Source organism: Chrysemys picta, chromosome 3 (genome assembly GCF_011386835.1).
Source record: "Chrysemys picta bellii isolate R12L10 chromosome 3, ASM1138683v2, whole genome shotgun sequence".
In the NCBI taxonomy this organism is placed as follows: domain Eukaryota; kingdom Metazoa; phylum Chordata; order Testudines; family Emydidae; genus Chrysemys; species Chrysemys picta.
Window position 1 is genome coordinate 145684138 of NC_088793.1, and position 19422 is coordinate 145703559.

The 19422-nt window shown below is 38.3% G+C and overlaps 1 protein-coding gene across 1 annotated transcript in view; it reads left to right on the forward strand.

Moving 5' to 3' along the window:
- Nucleotides 1-19422, forward strand: part of BIRC6 (baculoviral IAP repeat containing 6) — a 293548-nt gene that overhangs the window by 195222 nt on the left and 78904 nt on the right. Inside the window, 4 exon segments of the mRNA XM_008174422.4 lie at nt 1090-1390; nt 5119-5336; nt 11070-11234; nt 13653-13821. Of these exon segments, the coding sequence (XP_008172644.2) occupies nt 1090-1390; nt 5119-5336; nt 11070-11234; nt 13653-13821 (853 nt within the window).

The following is a 19422-nucleotide window of genomic DNA, read 5'->3' on the forward strand; positions in this document are numbered from 1 at the left end:
ATGGGGGGGGAAATTCCACATCGTGCTGTGGTTGTCTTGTTTTAAGAGTTAAAATAAAGCCAATTCATTCCCTTTTTTGAACCGGTATTTGAACAGCTTCTCTCTAATAAATTGTTGTGGTAATAAGTTCTGTGGGTCGATGAGAAGAAATATACCCTCACAGGTGCCTTCTAATATAATTCTGTCTTTCCCATTTGAATGTTCTGGATCTTCACAAAATAAGTAACTAGGAAAGCACGTGAACAAGGTTCATAAGTATGTGTAAGCAAATTGTGGCATAAAAATAAAATTGAGGCTTTAATTATATCACATCAGTTTATCCAAATAATATGAACTGTTGAATTTTTTTGTCATGTTTCATCTTCATGCCTCAGGTGATCTGTGCATATTTACGTGAGGTGTCAGGATAACAATAAAACAGCATTGTGATAAATACATGTACTGACCCCCACTAGTATTCACCTCCATATGGGACCTTCTTGTGGGTGCAGGTGTCTGCCCTTACAGTTGACCGTGCAGGATCAGGACCTAAAACAAAAGCTCTTAAAGATTAATGTCACATACAGCCTCAGGATCCTAAAATCAGCAAGCTTGGCACATTTTAAATAAATATTTAAAGCCAGCCATGCAAAGTGCTTTTGTATTTTAGTATTAGTTTTAGCGGCTTGTGGTTAACTTTTCTTATTTTCAGATATGTAGCTGAAAACAATTAAATATGCTAGTTAAATAAGTTTGACTTCCCTTGTTTGCAGTATATTTTATGATTCTTAACTAAATCTAAGATTCAGTATTGTAAAATTAAATGCTAAATGCAATTTTATTTTACCTACATTTGGGACTTTTTGAAATGTTTTTTAAAATGTAACAAACGTATATTTTCTACTTCTCCATTTCGTCTGATCCATTTTACCTGGAACAGGGTCAATGAATTTTTATTTGGGCATTTTTTTCATGCATGTTTCCTATATATAAAAATTGTATATTCCTTAAACCCTAATTCTAACTGTAATGAAATTGTGTGCTTCAAGAAATGACCCTAAATGATGACTACTTCCAAGGATTGTATTAACTTTTTTGTTGTATTTGAAGGTGAGTGCTCCAGTAGTTACATCCACTACACAAGAGAAGCAGAAGGACAGTGATCAGTTTGAATGGGTTACCATTGAGCAATCAGGAGAACTAGTTTACGAAGCCCCAGAAACAATTGCTGCAGAACCTCCACCCATCAAATCAACAGTGCAAACTATGTCTCCCATACCAGCTCATTCTTTGGCTGCCTTTGGATTATTTCTTCGTCTCCCTGGCTATGCAGAGGTGCTGTTAAAAGAGAGGAAACATGCCCAGTGTCTGCTTAGATTGGTGTTGGGGGTTACAGATGATGGCGAAGGAAGTATGTACTGTACCTACTACGTTTATTTGTAAAACACTGCTAAATTGTTTTAACTTGCATTTAAGTGTATTTACAATGCGATGCTTTAGAAGGAGGTTGGAACTGCTTTGTGTAGTTTGTGAAGAACTCAATCTTATCCACATCCTGGATCTTATAAGAAAATTTAAAACTGGCTGACCGATTTTAAAATAGTTGTCATAGGGAATCATCTTCGAATGAGGGTGTTTCTAGCAGGGTTCCATGAGGATCTGTACTAGGCCCAGCTACTCAACATTTTCATCCATGATCTGGAAGTAAATATAAAATAACTGCTAATTAAACTTTGTGGATGATACAATATTGGCAGAATGGCATATAATGATGAAGACGGGTCAGTCATATAGAGCAATCTGGAGCACTTCATAAACTGGACCCATTTAAAGAAAACGTGTTTTTAATACAGCCAAATGCAAAGTTATATGTCTAGGAGCAAGGAATGCAGGCCATACTACAGACTGGAGGGCTCTATCCTGGAAAGGAGTAGCTCTGAAAAGAATTTTAAGGTCATAGTGGACAAGCAGCTCAGCATGAGCTCCCAATGCATTTCTGTAGCATAAAGGACTAATGTGATGCTTGGATGTATAAACGGGGGAAAAGTGAGTAGACTAGGGATGCGATTTTTACTTCTATGCAGTGTTGGTGAGACCAATACTGCATACAGTTTTGGTGTCCACACTTTGAAAAGGATGTTGAAAAATCAGAGAGGAGGCAGAAGAGACACAAAAATGATTCAAGGCCTGGAGAAAATGCCTTACAGTGAGAGAATTAGAGTTCAATCTGTTTAGCTTATCAGAAAGAAGATTGAGAGGTGACCTGATTACAATGTGTAAATGCTTTCACAGGGAGTAAATACTGGGTACTTACTGGGTTTTCAGTCTGGCTGAGACATGCATAATAAAAATCAATGGCTTGAAGCTGAAGCCTGACACATTCAAATTGGAAATAAGGCACACTTTTAACATTTTAACTTTGAGGGTGATAAACCATTGAAACATACTACCAGTAGAAGTGGTAGAGTCTCCATCTTTTGAATTCTATATAGCAAGACTGAGTGCCTTTCTGGAAGAGTCCTGCACTTAGGACTGAAGAATCTCATGCACTGCTACATCCTAGTGACCGAATGGCTAGGCAGCAGTTCTTCAGAAAAGGACCTAGGGGTTACAGTGGACGAGAAGCTGGATATGAGTCGACAGTGTGCCCTTGTTGCCAAGAAGGCTAATGGCATTTTGGGCTGTATAAGTAGGGGCATTGCCAGCAGATCGAGGGATATGATTGTTCCCCTCTATTCGACATTTGTGAGGCCTCACCTGGAGTACTGTGTCCAGTTTTGGGCCACACTACAAGAAGGCTGTGGAAAAATTGGAAAGAGTCCAGCGGAGGGCAACAAAAATGATTAGGGGGCTGGAGCACATGACTTATGAGGCGAGGCTGAGGGAACTGAGATTGTTTAGTCTGCAGAAGAGAAGAATGAGGGGGGATTTGATAGCTGCTTTCAACTACCTGAAAGGGGGTTCCAAAGAGGATGGATCTAGACTGTTCTCAGTGCTACCTGATGACAGAACAAGGAGTAATGGTCTCAAGTTGCAGTGGGGGAGGTTTAGGTTGGATGTTAGGAAAAACTTTTTCGCTAGGAGGGTGGTGAAGCACTGGAATGGGTCACCTAAAGAGGTGGTGGAATCTCGTTCCTTAGAGGTTTTTAAGGTCAGGCTTGACAAAGCCCTGACTGGGATGATTTAGTTGGGGATTGGTCCTGCTTTGAGCAGGGGGTTGGACTAGATGACCTCCTGAGGTCCCTTCCAACCCTGATATTCTGTGATTCTATGATTCTAAGATCTGCTTTAGCCAAACACGAGTTATTGGGCTCAACACAGGAGGAACTGGGTAAAATTTAAGGGCCTGTGATATACAGACTGTCAGACTAGATTATCTAAAGATATAATAATGATCTAGTGGGCCATTCTGGATTTAAACTCTGAATTTTGTGTAAGGCCAGACCAGTGAGTTCTTTTTTTTGTTTTTTGGGTATCACAAACAACGTACGTGGTCAGGACTAATAAAATTGGTCTTAAGACCACTAATAGAAGCTGTAGCAAATGTTTTTCTTGATCTCCTTCACCCACTGGTAGCCTGATGAAAACAAACAAATTTCTCAGCTCAAATACCTTGGCCACCTTTTTTTTGAGGGAGACCTGGTGCTTTCATGTTTAATTAACCAGACATTTATCCCTTTGCAAAGGCTAGGCCCCTAGATACCTCTAGTATCAAAACAAGAACCTGTTCCTCCATTCATAAATTGGTTAAATGCCCTAAGAGAGTACTTGTGCTCTCTAGAACAACCATCCTAGTTTAGAACCTCTGCACAAATCAAAAGAGGGAGGGACAATAAACTTCCCAATTTGCTCAGCTAGTCCATGAACTTTGACTTTTGTTTGCCTCTTAATTTCGTGTTGCTTTTTCTGTAAGCTTGTGCACACTGAGGGAGACAAAGTGAGCCAAATAACAAATGAAATTTGATATCTGGGTATTTTCCTTCAGATTTGGGTAGTAAACTGACTGGAGAACCATTCAACTCTCATGGCTAGCCTGCTTCTTTTACATAATGTAAAGATCTATATCTACAAATCTATGATATGGCCCAAAATAATTATCCTTTAAACACACCTCTGAGGCAAATAGTGTATCAATGTTCTCTCAGTTGGTTTTTCTACCATCCCCTTGTGGCTTGGCTTATGTATAGAGTTTGGGAGTCTATAGAAAATGAGAATAAATACTTTATATTTCTTGTCATCTAGACAGCAGTCGTGGGACTTTTTGCTCTCGCCTTCTTTTAGACAACAGTCTGTTTTGTTCCTTTAAAAAAAAGGTAGATGTTTTGATAAGTTTGTGTGTTGATTTATTTTTTAAAGCAAAAATCTCTAGAAAATCACTTTACTGAGTCAAATAGAGCAGAAGACTACATAAAATTGGACAGTTTTAACTATGTACATCTAATTAACAGGCAAGAATATTGTTACACTATGATTTTACAAATCATTATCCTCTTCTCCCCTTGATACAATAGGGCTAACTTTAAAAATAAAATTATAGTACAAAACTCAAACATTGGTTATCTAGTAAAACATAATTTTAGTTTTAATGTCCTGTAGTGAAAATGTATTGAATCACTACTGTTTCATTGTGTACTCCCCTCATGAACGGCATTACAGTTTTTGTTACTGCAAAGTTTATCCTAGCATTAAAAATATGTTAATAAAAGTGGAGAGGTTTTTCTCACTGGCTTCCTGGTGGGGCAGCTGTTTGTATAAACTTTCTCTAAACTTTACAGAGTAATCCAGTCTTACAATAAAAAATATGACCAAATACATAATTTAGTGCAGTGAGAGAGTTGTTAATGAACTAGCTTTTCACCCTTGGAGATAAGGGTTTAAATTTTGTTTTTAATCACAAATTATGTGCATTTATTGGTCTCAGCCTAGTCCATAAAGGAAACCAGTTCATATCTCTTGCCCATATTTCCCACCGGAAGTTTGGCTAAAACGAAGCTCAGAATAAAATAATACATTCCACTGAAGACTTAATGTTTTCAGAAATATAGCTGGATATTTTCAATAAATCATTGCGAAGATGAACATTTATGTGCTGAACTGTTAAAAAGAAATATTTAATGTTTTTATACTTTCTCAACCTAGGTCATATCCTGCAGTCTCCTTCAGCTAATGTGCTTCCAACTCTTCCATTTCATGTGCTGCGCAGTTTGTTCAGCACCACACCATTGACTACTGATGATGGAGTACTCCTTAGGCGCATGGCACTAGAAATTGGGGCAGTGCATCTTATACTTGCTTGTTTATCTGCTCTGAGCCACCATGCCCCGAGAGTGCCCAACTCTAGTCCCAACCAGTCAGAGGTAAGTTTAACTTCTGGGTAGTGACATACTTAGCTGCAGTAAGCTCCAGTGACTTAGTAACTATGGAAGTCTTGTTGCTGGGGTAGCATCACACATCTTTCTTAATCTAATGTTCTGTAGCTCTTTAAAATGAATTCTTGAGAACTAGAATTCAAGTGAATTGCAAAAGTAATTTGAAAGTCCTTGCTAAACTACTGCTGCTTACATGTTTCAGTAACCTTAAAAGGCTTATTACATTTAAAAATAAATTACTTTACTTTACTTTACCAGAATGCAAAGATTGCAGAGTCAGACACGGAAATTTAATTCTGGCTGCTTGTGCATCTGTATTATGATGCAGTCTTTAATTACACGATTCATAGTATTTTTTCCACAGGATTCCCGTCTTATTCAGTGCTCAAGATGGTCAGTGTGTAGCTGTTCAATATTTTTATCCTCACTAGGCAATGTTTGCCTCTGTCTTATATACTGCACACTATCCAACCCTACATTGAATACAGAATTATTTATTAAGTGGTTTTCATTCTTCAATAAGTGGTTCACAAACCTTAGTGAGTTGATCTTCATAACTCGGTGATAGGGTAAAGTGCTATTTTATCCCTGTTTTACAGATGGGGAAGTGAGGCACAGTGAGATTAAAGCCAAAGGGCCTAGAGCCTGAATTTTCAGAAAACTTAATATTTTATAGTAGTTAATATGTTCAAAGCACAACTCCCACTGACTTAAGTTGCAATTGTGAGAGCTCAGCACTCCCACAAATCATGCTCAGGTGTCCCAAAGTTGGCAAATAGAAGATGAGTCGCACACAGTTAAGGACCATCTGTAAAAAAATTGTTAGTGACTTGTCCAGCATCACAAGTGAGGTAGGTCAGGGGAGTATCTAATAGACTCTTCCACTGCACAGTCCCAATTAATTCTCCGAGTATTGTCCATTCTGTGCTCTGAATGAGGCAGGCATCCGGTGGGAAGAAAACTAGTATTTGATCATAGGGTCAGACAGTATCATAATGCATACACACAGGGGGATCGAATTAAGGTTCAACCTACATGTTTGTGGGTTCTCTGTCCTATGGAAGGAAACAGAACTGGAGAAGACAGTCAAGAATCACAATAGTTTGAAAGACACACACACACACACACACACACACACACACACACACACACCACACACACACTCCCCCTTGTGATCCTCAGAAGAGACTGAGACACCTATGTACTTCCGTTCCTACACCAATCAGAAATACTAAGGAAGTGACCCAACCTATTCTAGAGAGAAATAGTAGAATTGATGTTCATGAATCAGGTAAAGTTAATGTTAGCCTTCTCCCAGAAATAGCTCAGCTCACATTACTCATGGGCTGTAAACCCAGTATCGGACCAGAAAGCAGAATATTTTAGCAGTACATCTCCACTCAACCTCAGAAGTGCGTAATGCAGCCTGTCCATTACAACTGGCTGGCACATAACGCTCCACCTCATCTTTTTAATCCACTCAGAGTCAAGATATGGTATAGCACAAGTAATAATGAAAATGGAAGCTCACCTCCTGGAGCCGAGAGCTGTAGAACCAGTTCCCTCAGACTAAATGTACACCAGTGTATACTTTATATTCTTTATAATCCAAAATACATAGAAGGTATCAGAGTGATCATTGATGTGAAGTGACTAAATAAATGGGTAAGGAAAGCAAGATTCTGGATGATAACCCTAGGATCAATCATAGTTGCTCTATATCCAGGAGACTTCCATGTGTATTGAGCTGGCAGATGTCTATCTCCACATTACGCTACGATCTTGTCATGGTAGCTTTCTGAAATGTATAACCTTGCACTTCTAGCATAAGACCGTGCCTTTTTGATCCATCTTCAGCTACCGGGGTTTTCAGAGTGATGCTAGTAATAATCCTAGCAAGTCTCTGGTCCAAAAGTGCTCATCATTTCTAAATGCTATTTTAATCAAACCTCCATCCAGAGCAGCAACTCAGTAAATGAATTCTCCAAAAACTACTGTTTAGGGTCTAAACCCACACACCAGATACAATACAAAATCATGCACTAATACTGAGTGGCACAGTATTTTTATTTCCCTCTGAATGTTGGTGAACCAAACATAAGAACGGCCATGCTAGGTCAGACCAATGATTCGTCTAGCCCAGTATCCTGTCTTCTGACAATGGCCAATGCCAGGTTCTTCAGAAGGAGTGAACAGAACAGGTAATCAAGTGATCCATTCCCTGTCATCCACTTCAAGCTTCTGGCACGGAGAGACTAGAGATGCTCAAAGCATGGTTTTGAGGACAAGAAAACATATTGAAAGTCCAACCATTTCACCTTCCACTTCTGCAACAAATGCCTGTCTTGCTGAGTGGGGAACACACCTGGAAAACTAGACAGTCACATGTAGAGAATGCCACATGGAAAAGAGAAAGTATCTGTTTCCTAGAGTTCACAGAAATGAATGCACTACAAAGTTTTTATCACCACTACCTTGGAGGCGAGCATGTTTTGGTTCAGTATGGGCCCACACCATGGTCACGTTTCTGAATAATTGGTGGAATCAGAAGCTCACAGCTCCTCTCAGAAGCAAGGGAAATTGTCCTGGGCAGAGAAGGGTATCTCATCACTCAGAGCAGTGCACATACAGCATACTGATGGATTCAGGGTAGGATTGGCTGAGTAGCTATCCCACCAACGATTCTGTATGGCATCTGAATTAGGAAATCTTTGAACTAGTGACCAAGCAGTTCAAACACCTGGAAGTAGACCTCTCTCGCAAATCACAGAAATGTGAAACTAGATCACTGTTTTACCAGCGAAGTGGATTCTCTTTCAGTAGGAGCAGATGCCCTCACATAGATTACATGCTGTATGCTTTCCCACCCCCTCCTGTGAGAGTGAAATGAGAGATTCACCAAGCCTGTACTGAAGCCTATATTCTTGAGGTGAGGGCTCTCCTGAAGAGCTCAAGTCCAAAGAGATAGCATATTCATCTATAGTAACATCTTAATGAGTTTGGGCACATTGTAGTTTTACTATTAAAGTGACTTTAGATTCCAATTTAAAATTAAATCATGAATGCAAAGCATTGCCAATATATTACTGCAAAGGCCATAATATATTTATATAGTGTAAAAATGTTATTTAAAATGCTACTGCTTTTCCTTTTCTAGCAGTAAAAAAAGATTTCTAAGATGCATAGTAAATATATTTTTGACTTGTTTTTTCCAATTCAAAACTTGTAATTCAATCTGTTTATATATTTTAATATTACATAAGTGGTATTTGCTTTTTATTACAAATAGTTTAACAGCTTTATTTCCTCATTCTCTTTACTGTACTTGAAACAACACAAAAGGTGAAAATCAGAAGAGAAAATGAAGTCATCTCCAGTTTTTGGCATAGGCCAAAATTTTCAGTATGGGGCACCTGATGTTAGGCACCTAAATAAGTAACCTGCTTTTTAGAAGTGCTCATTACCCAAAGCTCTCAGTAATTCTAATGGGACCTGTGAGTGCTCAGTATTTCTGAAAGGTGGGTCACTTATTTTGGTCCTAAATATATGTTTAGGTGCATAACTTTAGGCATCAGTCACATTTTCTTTTCCGAATTCTTATCTTCTATATATGATCTTTCATCTAAGATCTGGCAGCTATCTTTTAAATTTAACACAGGCTCCAGAATATTTTAACACATGTTAAAACAGTTTACCAATCTCATGCTATTTTGCTATTAAATTTATTTTATTATTTAAATGCAGTAATGAGCACCATAAGAATAAGCAATCTGAGCACCTCCTAAAAAGTTAGTGAAATAAATGTCATGACACTCCAAGGTCAAAGTATTTTACTTTCCCATTTTACTGGAGTAGAAAGTGAGATGCCATTGAGTTTAAGTGACTTGGGCCACATATGAATTCTGTGGCAGAGCTGGGACTATACCCTGTTTCTCCTGATTTATTACTTTAGCAAGTTTATTCACAGATAATTCGTGTAGTTTCATAATCCAAGTCTTAGCAGCCTGCAGAAAGGTTTGAAATGACATTTATCTTCCATCCAAATTTGTCTAATAATTATAATTTTCATTAAACTTGGCTAGATTTTAGTGCTAGTTGTAGAGCTGCATCGTTTAACATGATCCTAATTACCCTTCATTAGTGTACATTGTAAAATATTGTTATTGCCAACGTGATTATAGTGAACAGAAAAATGATTTACTGTCCCATGCAAGCTGAAAAGCACATGGGATGATTTACAGTCCTGGTTCTGTACTAGAAATCCAGAAGCATTGCAGAGTCTTTCCTGTCCTGGGGGTTGAATTCCTATGGATGTTTGTCACGGGTTCCCCCCCGGGGTGCCACCTGGAACTGGGGTACCACTGAGCTCTCCCGACCCACCCACCTGGGCTCCCTCTCACACTGTACTGCTGTGACAAGCCCTCCAGCCTGCACTTTCACCAGCATACATACAGGTAGAGACACACCCAGCAGCAGTTACATGCAGGCTCTCTGACCAGCCCCTGGAAGGCTACCGCTAAGGCAACTCCTAAATCCACAGGCACGCACCCCCTCTGGCGTATAAACCCCAAATTATACCGTCTTCCACTGCACAGGGAACTGTACAGCGTAAGCTCATAAAATTCACCCCCTCCCTCAATGTGGAGAGGAATATGCAACAGCCATTTGCCTCTGAGCTAAGCTTCCCATACACTTCATCCCAACTCACCGGTTTAGATAAAGCAAAAACAAGTTTATTAACTACAAAAGATAGATTTTTAAGAGATTATAAATGATAGCAAACCGATCAAAGCAGATTACCTAGCAAATAAACAAAAAATGCGAACTAAGCTTAATGTGCTAAATAGATTGGATATGAATAGCAGATTCTCACCCTAAGAAATTATACAAGCAGGCTGCAGATTCTTAAGGGGCAAGTTGCACTTGCTTTATAGCTTGGAATCCCCAGGTGTTTCATTCACAGGCTAAAAATCCCTTTAGCCTGGATCTAGCACTTCCCCCAGTTCAGTCTTTGTTCCTCAGGTGTTTCCAGGAGTCGTCTTGTGTGAGGAGTGAAGAACGCCAGATGATGTCACTCCCTGACTTATATAGCTTTTGCATAGGGTAGGAACCCTTTGTTTCAAAGCTTATTTCTCAGACCAATATCTAGAAAAATACTGACATCCCAAGAGGAAGTCTGGAGTCATGTGGTCTCATCACATGTCTTTGTAGAGTGATGCAGCCATTACCTGGAGGCTGTCTGTAACCTTTTCAGAAAGGCTCCCCAGGTGGGAGATAAACTTCTCCTAAGGCCTATTGTTTTTTCCTAATGACCCATTGCCCTGAATAGGCCTTCCTCACACACTATCTAGACTGAAAGCATCTTGTCTAGTGGGCATTACTCAGGTGTAACTACATTTGAACTACAGATACATAGTCAATATTCATAACTTCAGATACAAAAATGATACATGCATACAAATAGGATAATCATATTCAGCAAATCATAACTTTTCCAAAGACACCTTACATGGCTTATCTTGCATAAAATACATCATAATTATGTCATAATCATATCCTAATAAAATCACTGCAAAGAATATGGGGTGCAGTGTCACAATGTCCATGAATTTGTTTTAATAAGTAAATAAAAAGCAACAAAAAACCTTCTTTCCTGAAGGACAGAAGGAATTTTGAAGGACTTGGACAATATGATGTATAATTCCTTTTTGTTTTTATTAGCCACAGGTGTCGAGCACGCACAACAGTGTATCAACAGAAGAACAGCAACTCTACTGGGCTAAGGGTACTGGCTTTGGAACTGGCTCCACTGCTTCTGGATGGGATGTAGAACAAGCTTTGACTAAACAAAGGCTGGAAGAAGAACATGTCACCTGTCTTCTGCAGGTATGGAATGGTGAAGTATAGATAACCCATATAGGCATTCATGCATGTGGTGGTAAGATAGTTAAGCCTGTAAAAAAGTTGTATTCTTAACCCCTTTGTCACTCAAGTATCTGAAGTATTTTACTTATTAGGCTGAAACACCCATCAGCCATTTGTGAGCCTATAGTTTAAAAAAAAAAATTTTTTTTTCCTGTGTTGCAGCTAAAAAAAAGTCTAGCTTTTTTTCTCATAACAAATGTGAATGTATGAAAGTGTAGGACTGAACCAGATGGAGCAGAAAATTCCAATAAGCTATTTGCTTAAAGACTGATGCAATACACCTGTGACCTCAAGTAATTAATTGTGCAGCTGTTTTGTTAGACATTTTCAGGCTAAGTTGCTGAAAACAGGAGGTTGTAAGCTTGATGTGCATAATAGCTTTGTAGCAAAGGTGGATGCCCCTGTGATTATATGATTGGGGGAGGGGTTTGTTCCTGACCACCAAAAATGAGAATGCATGCCAGTCTTTCAGGTTGGGGAGTATTTCTATGTTATAACACACCAGTTACTTTATCAAGGTGAGGAAGATTGCAGAGCATTGCCTTCTATAGACTGAGTTTGATGCTTTTGGACCTTCGGGACCACTTGAGAGTATATAGAGCATGTCTCTGTTCAACCAGGTAATACAGTGAATGTGGCAAATGTAAATTAGCAAGAGATCACAAGAAGCTCAAGTTTAAATGATAAACACAGATTTTTTTTTCCCTAGGAGGAGGATCTACCTATAAGTTTATAACCTCTATCATGGTGATCCATAAAAAGAACAGAACACAAAAGCGGATGTGCTTAGTTGTCAGCACATGGACAGCTCTGAATGTTCACTGAACCAAGAATATTCTAGTAGATGTCTGTGGTGCTTTTATGCTCCCATGTAGACCTATTGGCATCCAGGCAAAAGCAAAGGCAGATGATCAGAGAAGGAGACCTTGGAGCCTAGGAACAGACTAATTTCTAGTTTGCCAAATAGGCTTCTTTGTAATTTCCTCCTTTTTTTCCACCATTAGCAAGGGTAACTGATTTTTTTTTTTTAAGTCCCTTCTTATTACCCAAATTGTCCAAGAAGGCTGTTTTCAGACATAGGGGAATTACTACTACTTCAGAGCCAAGCAAAAGTTTGAATGTCTTGAGGCTGATGGCATAATCTTACAACTGATATACATATTGCCTTTTTTCATTTATAAAATGTATTTATACTCTTAAGAACTGAAAAAGAAAAATGCATAATTTAAATACATAAACTGCCACATTGTCATTTAAAGGACTCTGTTAGATCACCATTATTATACGTCCATACGCAAAAGAGTCAGTCTCCTATCAAACATCTTTTATTGAAGAAGGAAAAAAAAAAATAGGAAAACAAAACTATTAAATAAGCCTAGTAGCAAGCCATGAAATTCAACAAGCTCATGCTAACAAACATAGGGAGTGAATTCCAGAGCCCAGGGCCCTTTTTATAAGAAATCCTATCTGCAGTCAGTACAAATTTAACTCATGGAGCTGTCAGCTCATATGCCTTTGCTAATCTTTACTACTAGGATAGAGCACAGGGGAGAGGCAGTTTTTAAGGTGGCTCAGGCCTGAGCCACATAAAATGTAATAGGTAAAAAACCAATAGTTTCCAGTTAGTTTCCAAGAAACTAATTGAAGTCCTTGTAGATGATAGAACGCAAGCTTCATGCTCCCTCCAAGACAATTCACTACACAAACAAGGAAGAAAACAGCTGTATTATTCACTGACTAAAGATCAAAGGCAGTCTTCAGGTGTAGCCCCATGCAGGGAGTAATCTCACCAGAAGTGACTGAAGCATGGATAACTGGTGAGGTCCATATTTAACAGTAAAAGTTGCAGTCTCTTTGCTAGATGTTGATGATTAAGGTATTCTCTGTTGTCAACCGTCTAAGATCCAACAGGTTATGCATCATACTATTGAGAGGGCAGATACTTCTCACTGTCTTCACTGTTTGCCATATGATTTACAAATTGGATTTATCATGGGATTAAACTGGAGATAGGATGTATTTAGAAGGTAGCTATTCTAATAGGAGTGTCAGAACTCCCTCAATGACACACAACAATATGTCTAGCAATTTAGTGCTTTGAATGGGTTCTTTAAACCTAAACTTTTGAGTAATAATTTGAAGTGGCTTTATTTAATGCTTACTCTACCTTCTTAATTTAGCAAAAATAGTAATAAACTGTGATCTAGTAATTTCTGTATAGGATTCTATCTAAATCATCTTTGAGCTCGAAGGAGTAACTTCTAACATTTAATAGGCGAAATAACAAGCCAGCCATTAAGTAGATATGGACAATTTGAGTTATTATTTCTAAAATGCATCAGATTTTGACTAAGCGTCTCAATATATTTTAATTTTCAGGTTCTTGCTAGTTACATAAATCCTGCAGGTAGCATATCAAATGGAGAGACCCAGACTAGCCATGAGGGTAGAGGACAAAACAGCAATGCTCTTCCATCAGTTCTGTTAGAGCTACTCAGTCAGTCTTGTCTCATTCCAGCAATGTCGTCATACCTCCGTAACGATTCAGGTAAAGTGGTGTTCGGTTTTTTGTTTTTGTTTTTTAAGCATATTGCATTTCTTTCTCTGAAATGAGCCTGGTGGAAAAGCAGAGCTGCTATTGACAAAATCAGGGTAAATGTAAAGATTCATTTGCAAGAGAATTTCATGCTACTTGAACAAAATAGACAGTCCCTGCAAATTTCCATCGGGGTTATTTTTGACATTTAAAAAAAAAATGAAAAAGCATATTTTATTACTCCTTGATAGTAGATTTATATAAGTCTTGAGATGAAATTTGTTTGCTGTGGCTGTTGATGTGATTTCTTTATTTTGTAGAGTTTTAAACTCTTGCACAGTTTGAAATTATCCCTTTTTCAAAACTACTTTTTAAAAAATCTGTTTACAGATGCTATCACCTTGAAAAATCACATTTCTAGCTGACAATTTTGTATCTTACTATTCTTCTTCAAGAGCTAGTCCCAAGGATATTCATTATGGGTGCACATGTGCTCCTGGGAGTGGAAATTGTTCTGTAGCTGTGTTTGTTGGTTTACCTCTGCCCACTATGCCTCCTCATGCTGTGAACCAAGGGTATAAATGACAGTGTGGATTTTTGGTCTTCAGTTGTTAATCTTTCTGTCCTAAGTGTGTGGTGTTAATGAGAAATTTATAGTTGACTTAATATTAGTGTGCATACACGTGCCAGTTGTCAGCATTAACCAGAAATCCTGGTTAAAGGTAACATATAGTCATTTTGTGAAAATGTGTGAGCCCTACCATTACTTCTGAACTCTCTAAAAGTGGAACTGGGAGTGGGTATTCAGCCATGAATGATTCTGTATCTTTTAAGTATCAGAGGGGTAGCCAGGTTAGTCTGGATCTGTAAAAAGGGACAGAGTTCTATGGCACCTTATGGACTAACAGATGTATTGGAGCATAAGCTTTCGTGGGTGAATACCCACTTTGTCAGACGCTGGTTTAGTTCTCCTGAAGCTGCAATAGCTGGCTCCCTCTCAGTTATGATGTCACAGATGTCATGGATTCCCACTGGAGCTTGAAAACAGCTTGCAGGGTGTCATGTTAATATTTCATTCCTTGAGGCATAAGACAAACCATTTGGGATAGGAGCTACCTTTTTACAAGTGTTTTTTCAAAACCATGCATATATAGAACAAAATAAAGGCAGTATAGCTGGCTCTCTGTAACTACTCTGTGGTAGGTGGGGCACTGTTATTTTGAGCTGAAGCAGTCCAAAAATGTCTTCAAAGAACCTCAATCAACAAAAATTTTGAACTATGTGAAGAATGTTTCTCTGGATATTTCAGAGTATTTGACCCATCACTATAGGATTATCTCATTTTTTAAGAACACTCTGGTCAAGTATTTACAAACTTGCAGCTCAAATTTAAGATAAATCAGAGTAGCTAATTTCAAACACTATGGCTAATGCAAGTCCTGTTATGGTGTTAATCTTGATAGTTAGAATTTTTTTCTTATCTAAAATGGTGCTGACTACTTTTATGTTCCATGGAAACAACTTACTTAATTTTGCCTGAGAGAACAAGTTGTTTCGTTTATTGTGGCTGTGGGCCATGTTGTCCATAAATGACTTATTTTAAAAAGTGGTTTATTCCTTCTATAAATTAACTTCTGTAATACACAGCATATTAGATTTTTTTCTGAATCTATTCATAAGTTATTTGAATAGACTTAAGTTTGAATTTAATAATTCAGATCAAGATTTTCAAAAATAGGTGCCTAAAGTTAGGGTCCTAAATCCCCATATAGGTGTCTGCTTTTGGCACCCATTTTTTAAAAATCTTTGTCTCAGTTCTTGCAGGGCTCTGTATCTCTGGAAACGAATTTTAAAATTTCCTGTGGACTAGAGCAAAGTTACCACCCCTGTGTTCAAATGTCAGTTTTGCTGAGTGGCACTTAGTACTGTTAACAATTTAAAAAGAAGTTAAGAATCCTACTTGTAAAAAACTTTTTTAATTGTAATTTTTATTCAGTACAGGGTGTTATTCTTTCCTTAGAATACCCAATAAAATATAGCACAGAACCAGTGAAACATGGCACAGCTTTTCTCTGAGAGAGACTGACAGCAACAACCGATGAGCTGCTTCTCCTGCTGGGCAGTTGCTGGGGCTGAACAAGGTTGTCATTCAGGGAGGCCAAGCCCTGTGCAAGTCCTGCACCACATGAAGGGCAGAAGCTACTGGTTAGAGGTTCTGGATGAATGTGTCACAGCTCATACAGATAGAAAGGAATGAAAGAGATGTGGCTTTTGGAGATAGAAGAGCAAGTAGCCCTAGTTTGTTGACCAGGCCATACAGAAAGGCCTGTTTCTTTCCCCACCCTCTCCCCCACCCCACCCCATGAGGGAGTGGGAAGGCCCTGGTGGGAAATCTTAAAGAAATTAAGTAGATGTTGTGTTGCTGGGTTATTGCCAATTGTGGATATTGGAAGGTTGAAAGGAGGGATGTATAGGAACAATATATTTCATGGTTGTGAATTTAAAAATTGTCAAGGAGTGGCTAAAGTAAGGGAGAGGTGGTTCTTTTTCACGGAAGGGTACGTAAATATAAATATATGACCAACACAAGTTGCTACCATATATTGAAAATTCACAAGGAACTTCTGTGTATTTAAATTCTCAACCCTTATTTAATGTATTTTGTACTAAATTTACAAAAAAATCTGTCATCATTATACTTAACAAGTAAATCCAAATGAACACTCTTGAATTTTTCCTGATGTATTTTAATATACCTTCTTTGCTTTCTTTTTTACTTACATGTTCATTGGAGGCATTTTATAATACAACTCTTGTATCTAAATATTTTTATTTTGGGGTTAGGGAAACAGCTGTGAAGGTCTGCACTCTCAAAATATCAATCAAGGTTTGCTTTAGAGATGTTGATAGAAAGAGGACCTGTTTGAACTCCTTAAAGGAGAGAAGGAAATGTGCTGATAGGTACAGATCTGGGAAAATGAATACACCCAGAAAATATTGCCTTCTCTTCATGCATATTTGAGACAAAACATTAGCTAGCTCAAAATGAGTATGCAATTATTTGGTATAAAGACAGATGATTATATTAATGGACAGGAATCATAAAAGTGATGTTGGAGTTCTCCGCTTTTCTAGGATAGGTAACAAGAAGAGACAACTTAGAGAAACTAACAGCTTTGGATTATAAATTAGAAAGGACTTTTCTAAGGTTTGTGGTTCTAAGTAATATAGAGTGTGCGAATGAAGGTTGCATTTCCTTCCCAAACAGTGCCACAGAAGGAATTTAGATCTTTTGTGAGCACTTCGAGAACCACTGATGTAAGGTACCAGACACTCATAGATTGCTGCATGAAAATCCAGTGCTATTAATGTATAATTCATGGAGTTTTTTTGTGCATTTTATGTTTATATCTTTTCCATCTTAGTTTAAAAAAAACCCTGTTAATTACAGTTGTAGTTAGCACTTAGAAATTAGAAATATTAGAATTAAGATGGCCTATGCAACCTTGGGTATACGCATGATGATAGTCTTTAGTTATACAGTAACATAGTATTTTTTTCCTACAGAACCCTTGCCTTATTTAGTTCCTAGGATGGACAATGCTCAAGAAATGATGCAGCTGTTCAGTATTTTTTTTTTTTTCTCAAGTGTGTGGCTCCTTACCTCATTTACTGCCATTCCACGCCCTTCACTGAATATGGAACTTTTAATTTCCTCCTGGGTTTTTCTGTGATGCTGATCTGAGCATCTTTGCAATGCCCCTGCTAGTTAGGGAGGGTTTTCACAGATGAAGAATTTACAAGGCTCTACTAATCTTGTGTGCCTCAATGTTTGATTGGGCACCCAATTCAAAACACACAAAATCCTGACTTTTTTTCAGAATATTTATTATTTTATAGTACTCTGCTTTTAGGACACTTAGTTAAGAAATATACAGTGCTTCGAGTATACAAAGTGACTTTCTCAAGACCGCACAGTGAATCTATGGCAAAGTCAGGATTCTCAGCTCCTTCTAACTCTCAATCCTGTACTCATTCTTCAAGACCACACTACCTTACTGCCAGAGGTGTGCTGAGCATTCACTACTTCCATTGATTTTAGTTGCAAGTATGAATGCTCTCAGCATCTCCGGAGATGAAGGTCGAGGGATCTCAAGTGTGCACACCCAGAATATGAGTAGCACACAGTTAGTGATAGTCTATGAAAATTTGGATTTAGGTGATTTTGCCCAGCACCACAGGGGCCAGAAATAGAACCCAGTTCTTCCTGGTATCAAACTGCTTTAACCATCTTTTTTCTTCCTGCTTCATTTACTACACACCTACTAACTGTACAAAGCGAAGGTCCTACAAACAGCCTCATTTGCCACACAGCCTTGATTCATTTTCTGAGTACCATCCATCCTGTCTACTGAATGAAGCTGGTGTCTTGTGAAAAAAATTGTGTGAGATCATGTAATTAGACACTGTCACAGTGTGTTTGTGCACTAGAAAGCAGAATAAAGGTTTCATGGGAATCCTTAAATCTGGTATTTCCAAACTTGAGTGCTTGAATTTGCAGTATTAGCGTGTTTAATGTTGTAATTTGTAAGTACTTCTCTAGGGTTTTTGAAAAGACAAATATTATGCAACTCTTACACCCTCCCAACCACACACACAATCAGCAGGGCTTGAACCCCAGAGTTTCTTCAACACAGACACTAGCACTTGACCTAAAAGGTGAATTGCCCTAGTAGGGAGCGCAAGTAGACTGTTATCCTTTGTAGACATGTGAGTAGAGGAGCGTGCATAATACACTGAGTGTATTATGTATATATGAGTAGCCCCATTTTACAAACAAGTGTACTCAACTGCACTGCCCCTCAAATAATCTGCCAAATCTAAATAGATGAGACTTGAGTCTGTCCTATTAGAGATCTTGTTTTTATTCCAAGCTTCTGTAACCTCTCAGTGGGGTAAGAGGCTTTATCCAATAAGTTTTGTAAAGGGCACAAAATTATTAAAACCAGTTACTGTGACTAGAAGAAATGACTTGAATTCATGGTCTCCTGGCTTCTAATCCAAACTGAGAAACTAGGGCATTGCATGCATAGTGCTAATAAAATGTTCAGGGGTTTTCACATCCACCCAGGAATAAGCTGTATTGAGCAACACATTACCAGAAAATAGCAGTTTCAGCAGCTCCTTAACTTGCCCACTGCAGAAAGAATGGCCATGGGGTCAGCAAATGCTTACCTTTACCTCAGGACTCTCCTCCTGCTGCAAACCATGGTGAATCTAGAGATCTTTTTTTAAAAAGGGGGAAAAATAATGGGAAGGTTTTTTTATAATGGAAAATATAGGGGTTGCTATTGCTCCCTCTACAATTAAATATTGTATAGGTTGCTGCTGCTGTTATGAGATAGAATAGTCTTTCAGTGTTTTGGTGATGACTGCAATTTTATTTCTTATTTGTTGACTCATCTTAAGCATAGTTAGCTACAAATACAGAACGTGTATTGCCTGTAAAGTCTCTCGTTTGGCAGAGCTTGTTGACAGGCACCTCTGTTTATGAAATACCCTAATAGTAAGTTGCATGTGGTATTGATTTAATGACAACTCTTACAACTAGAA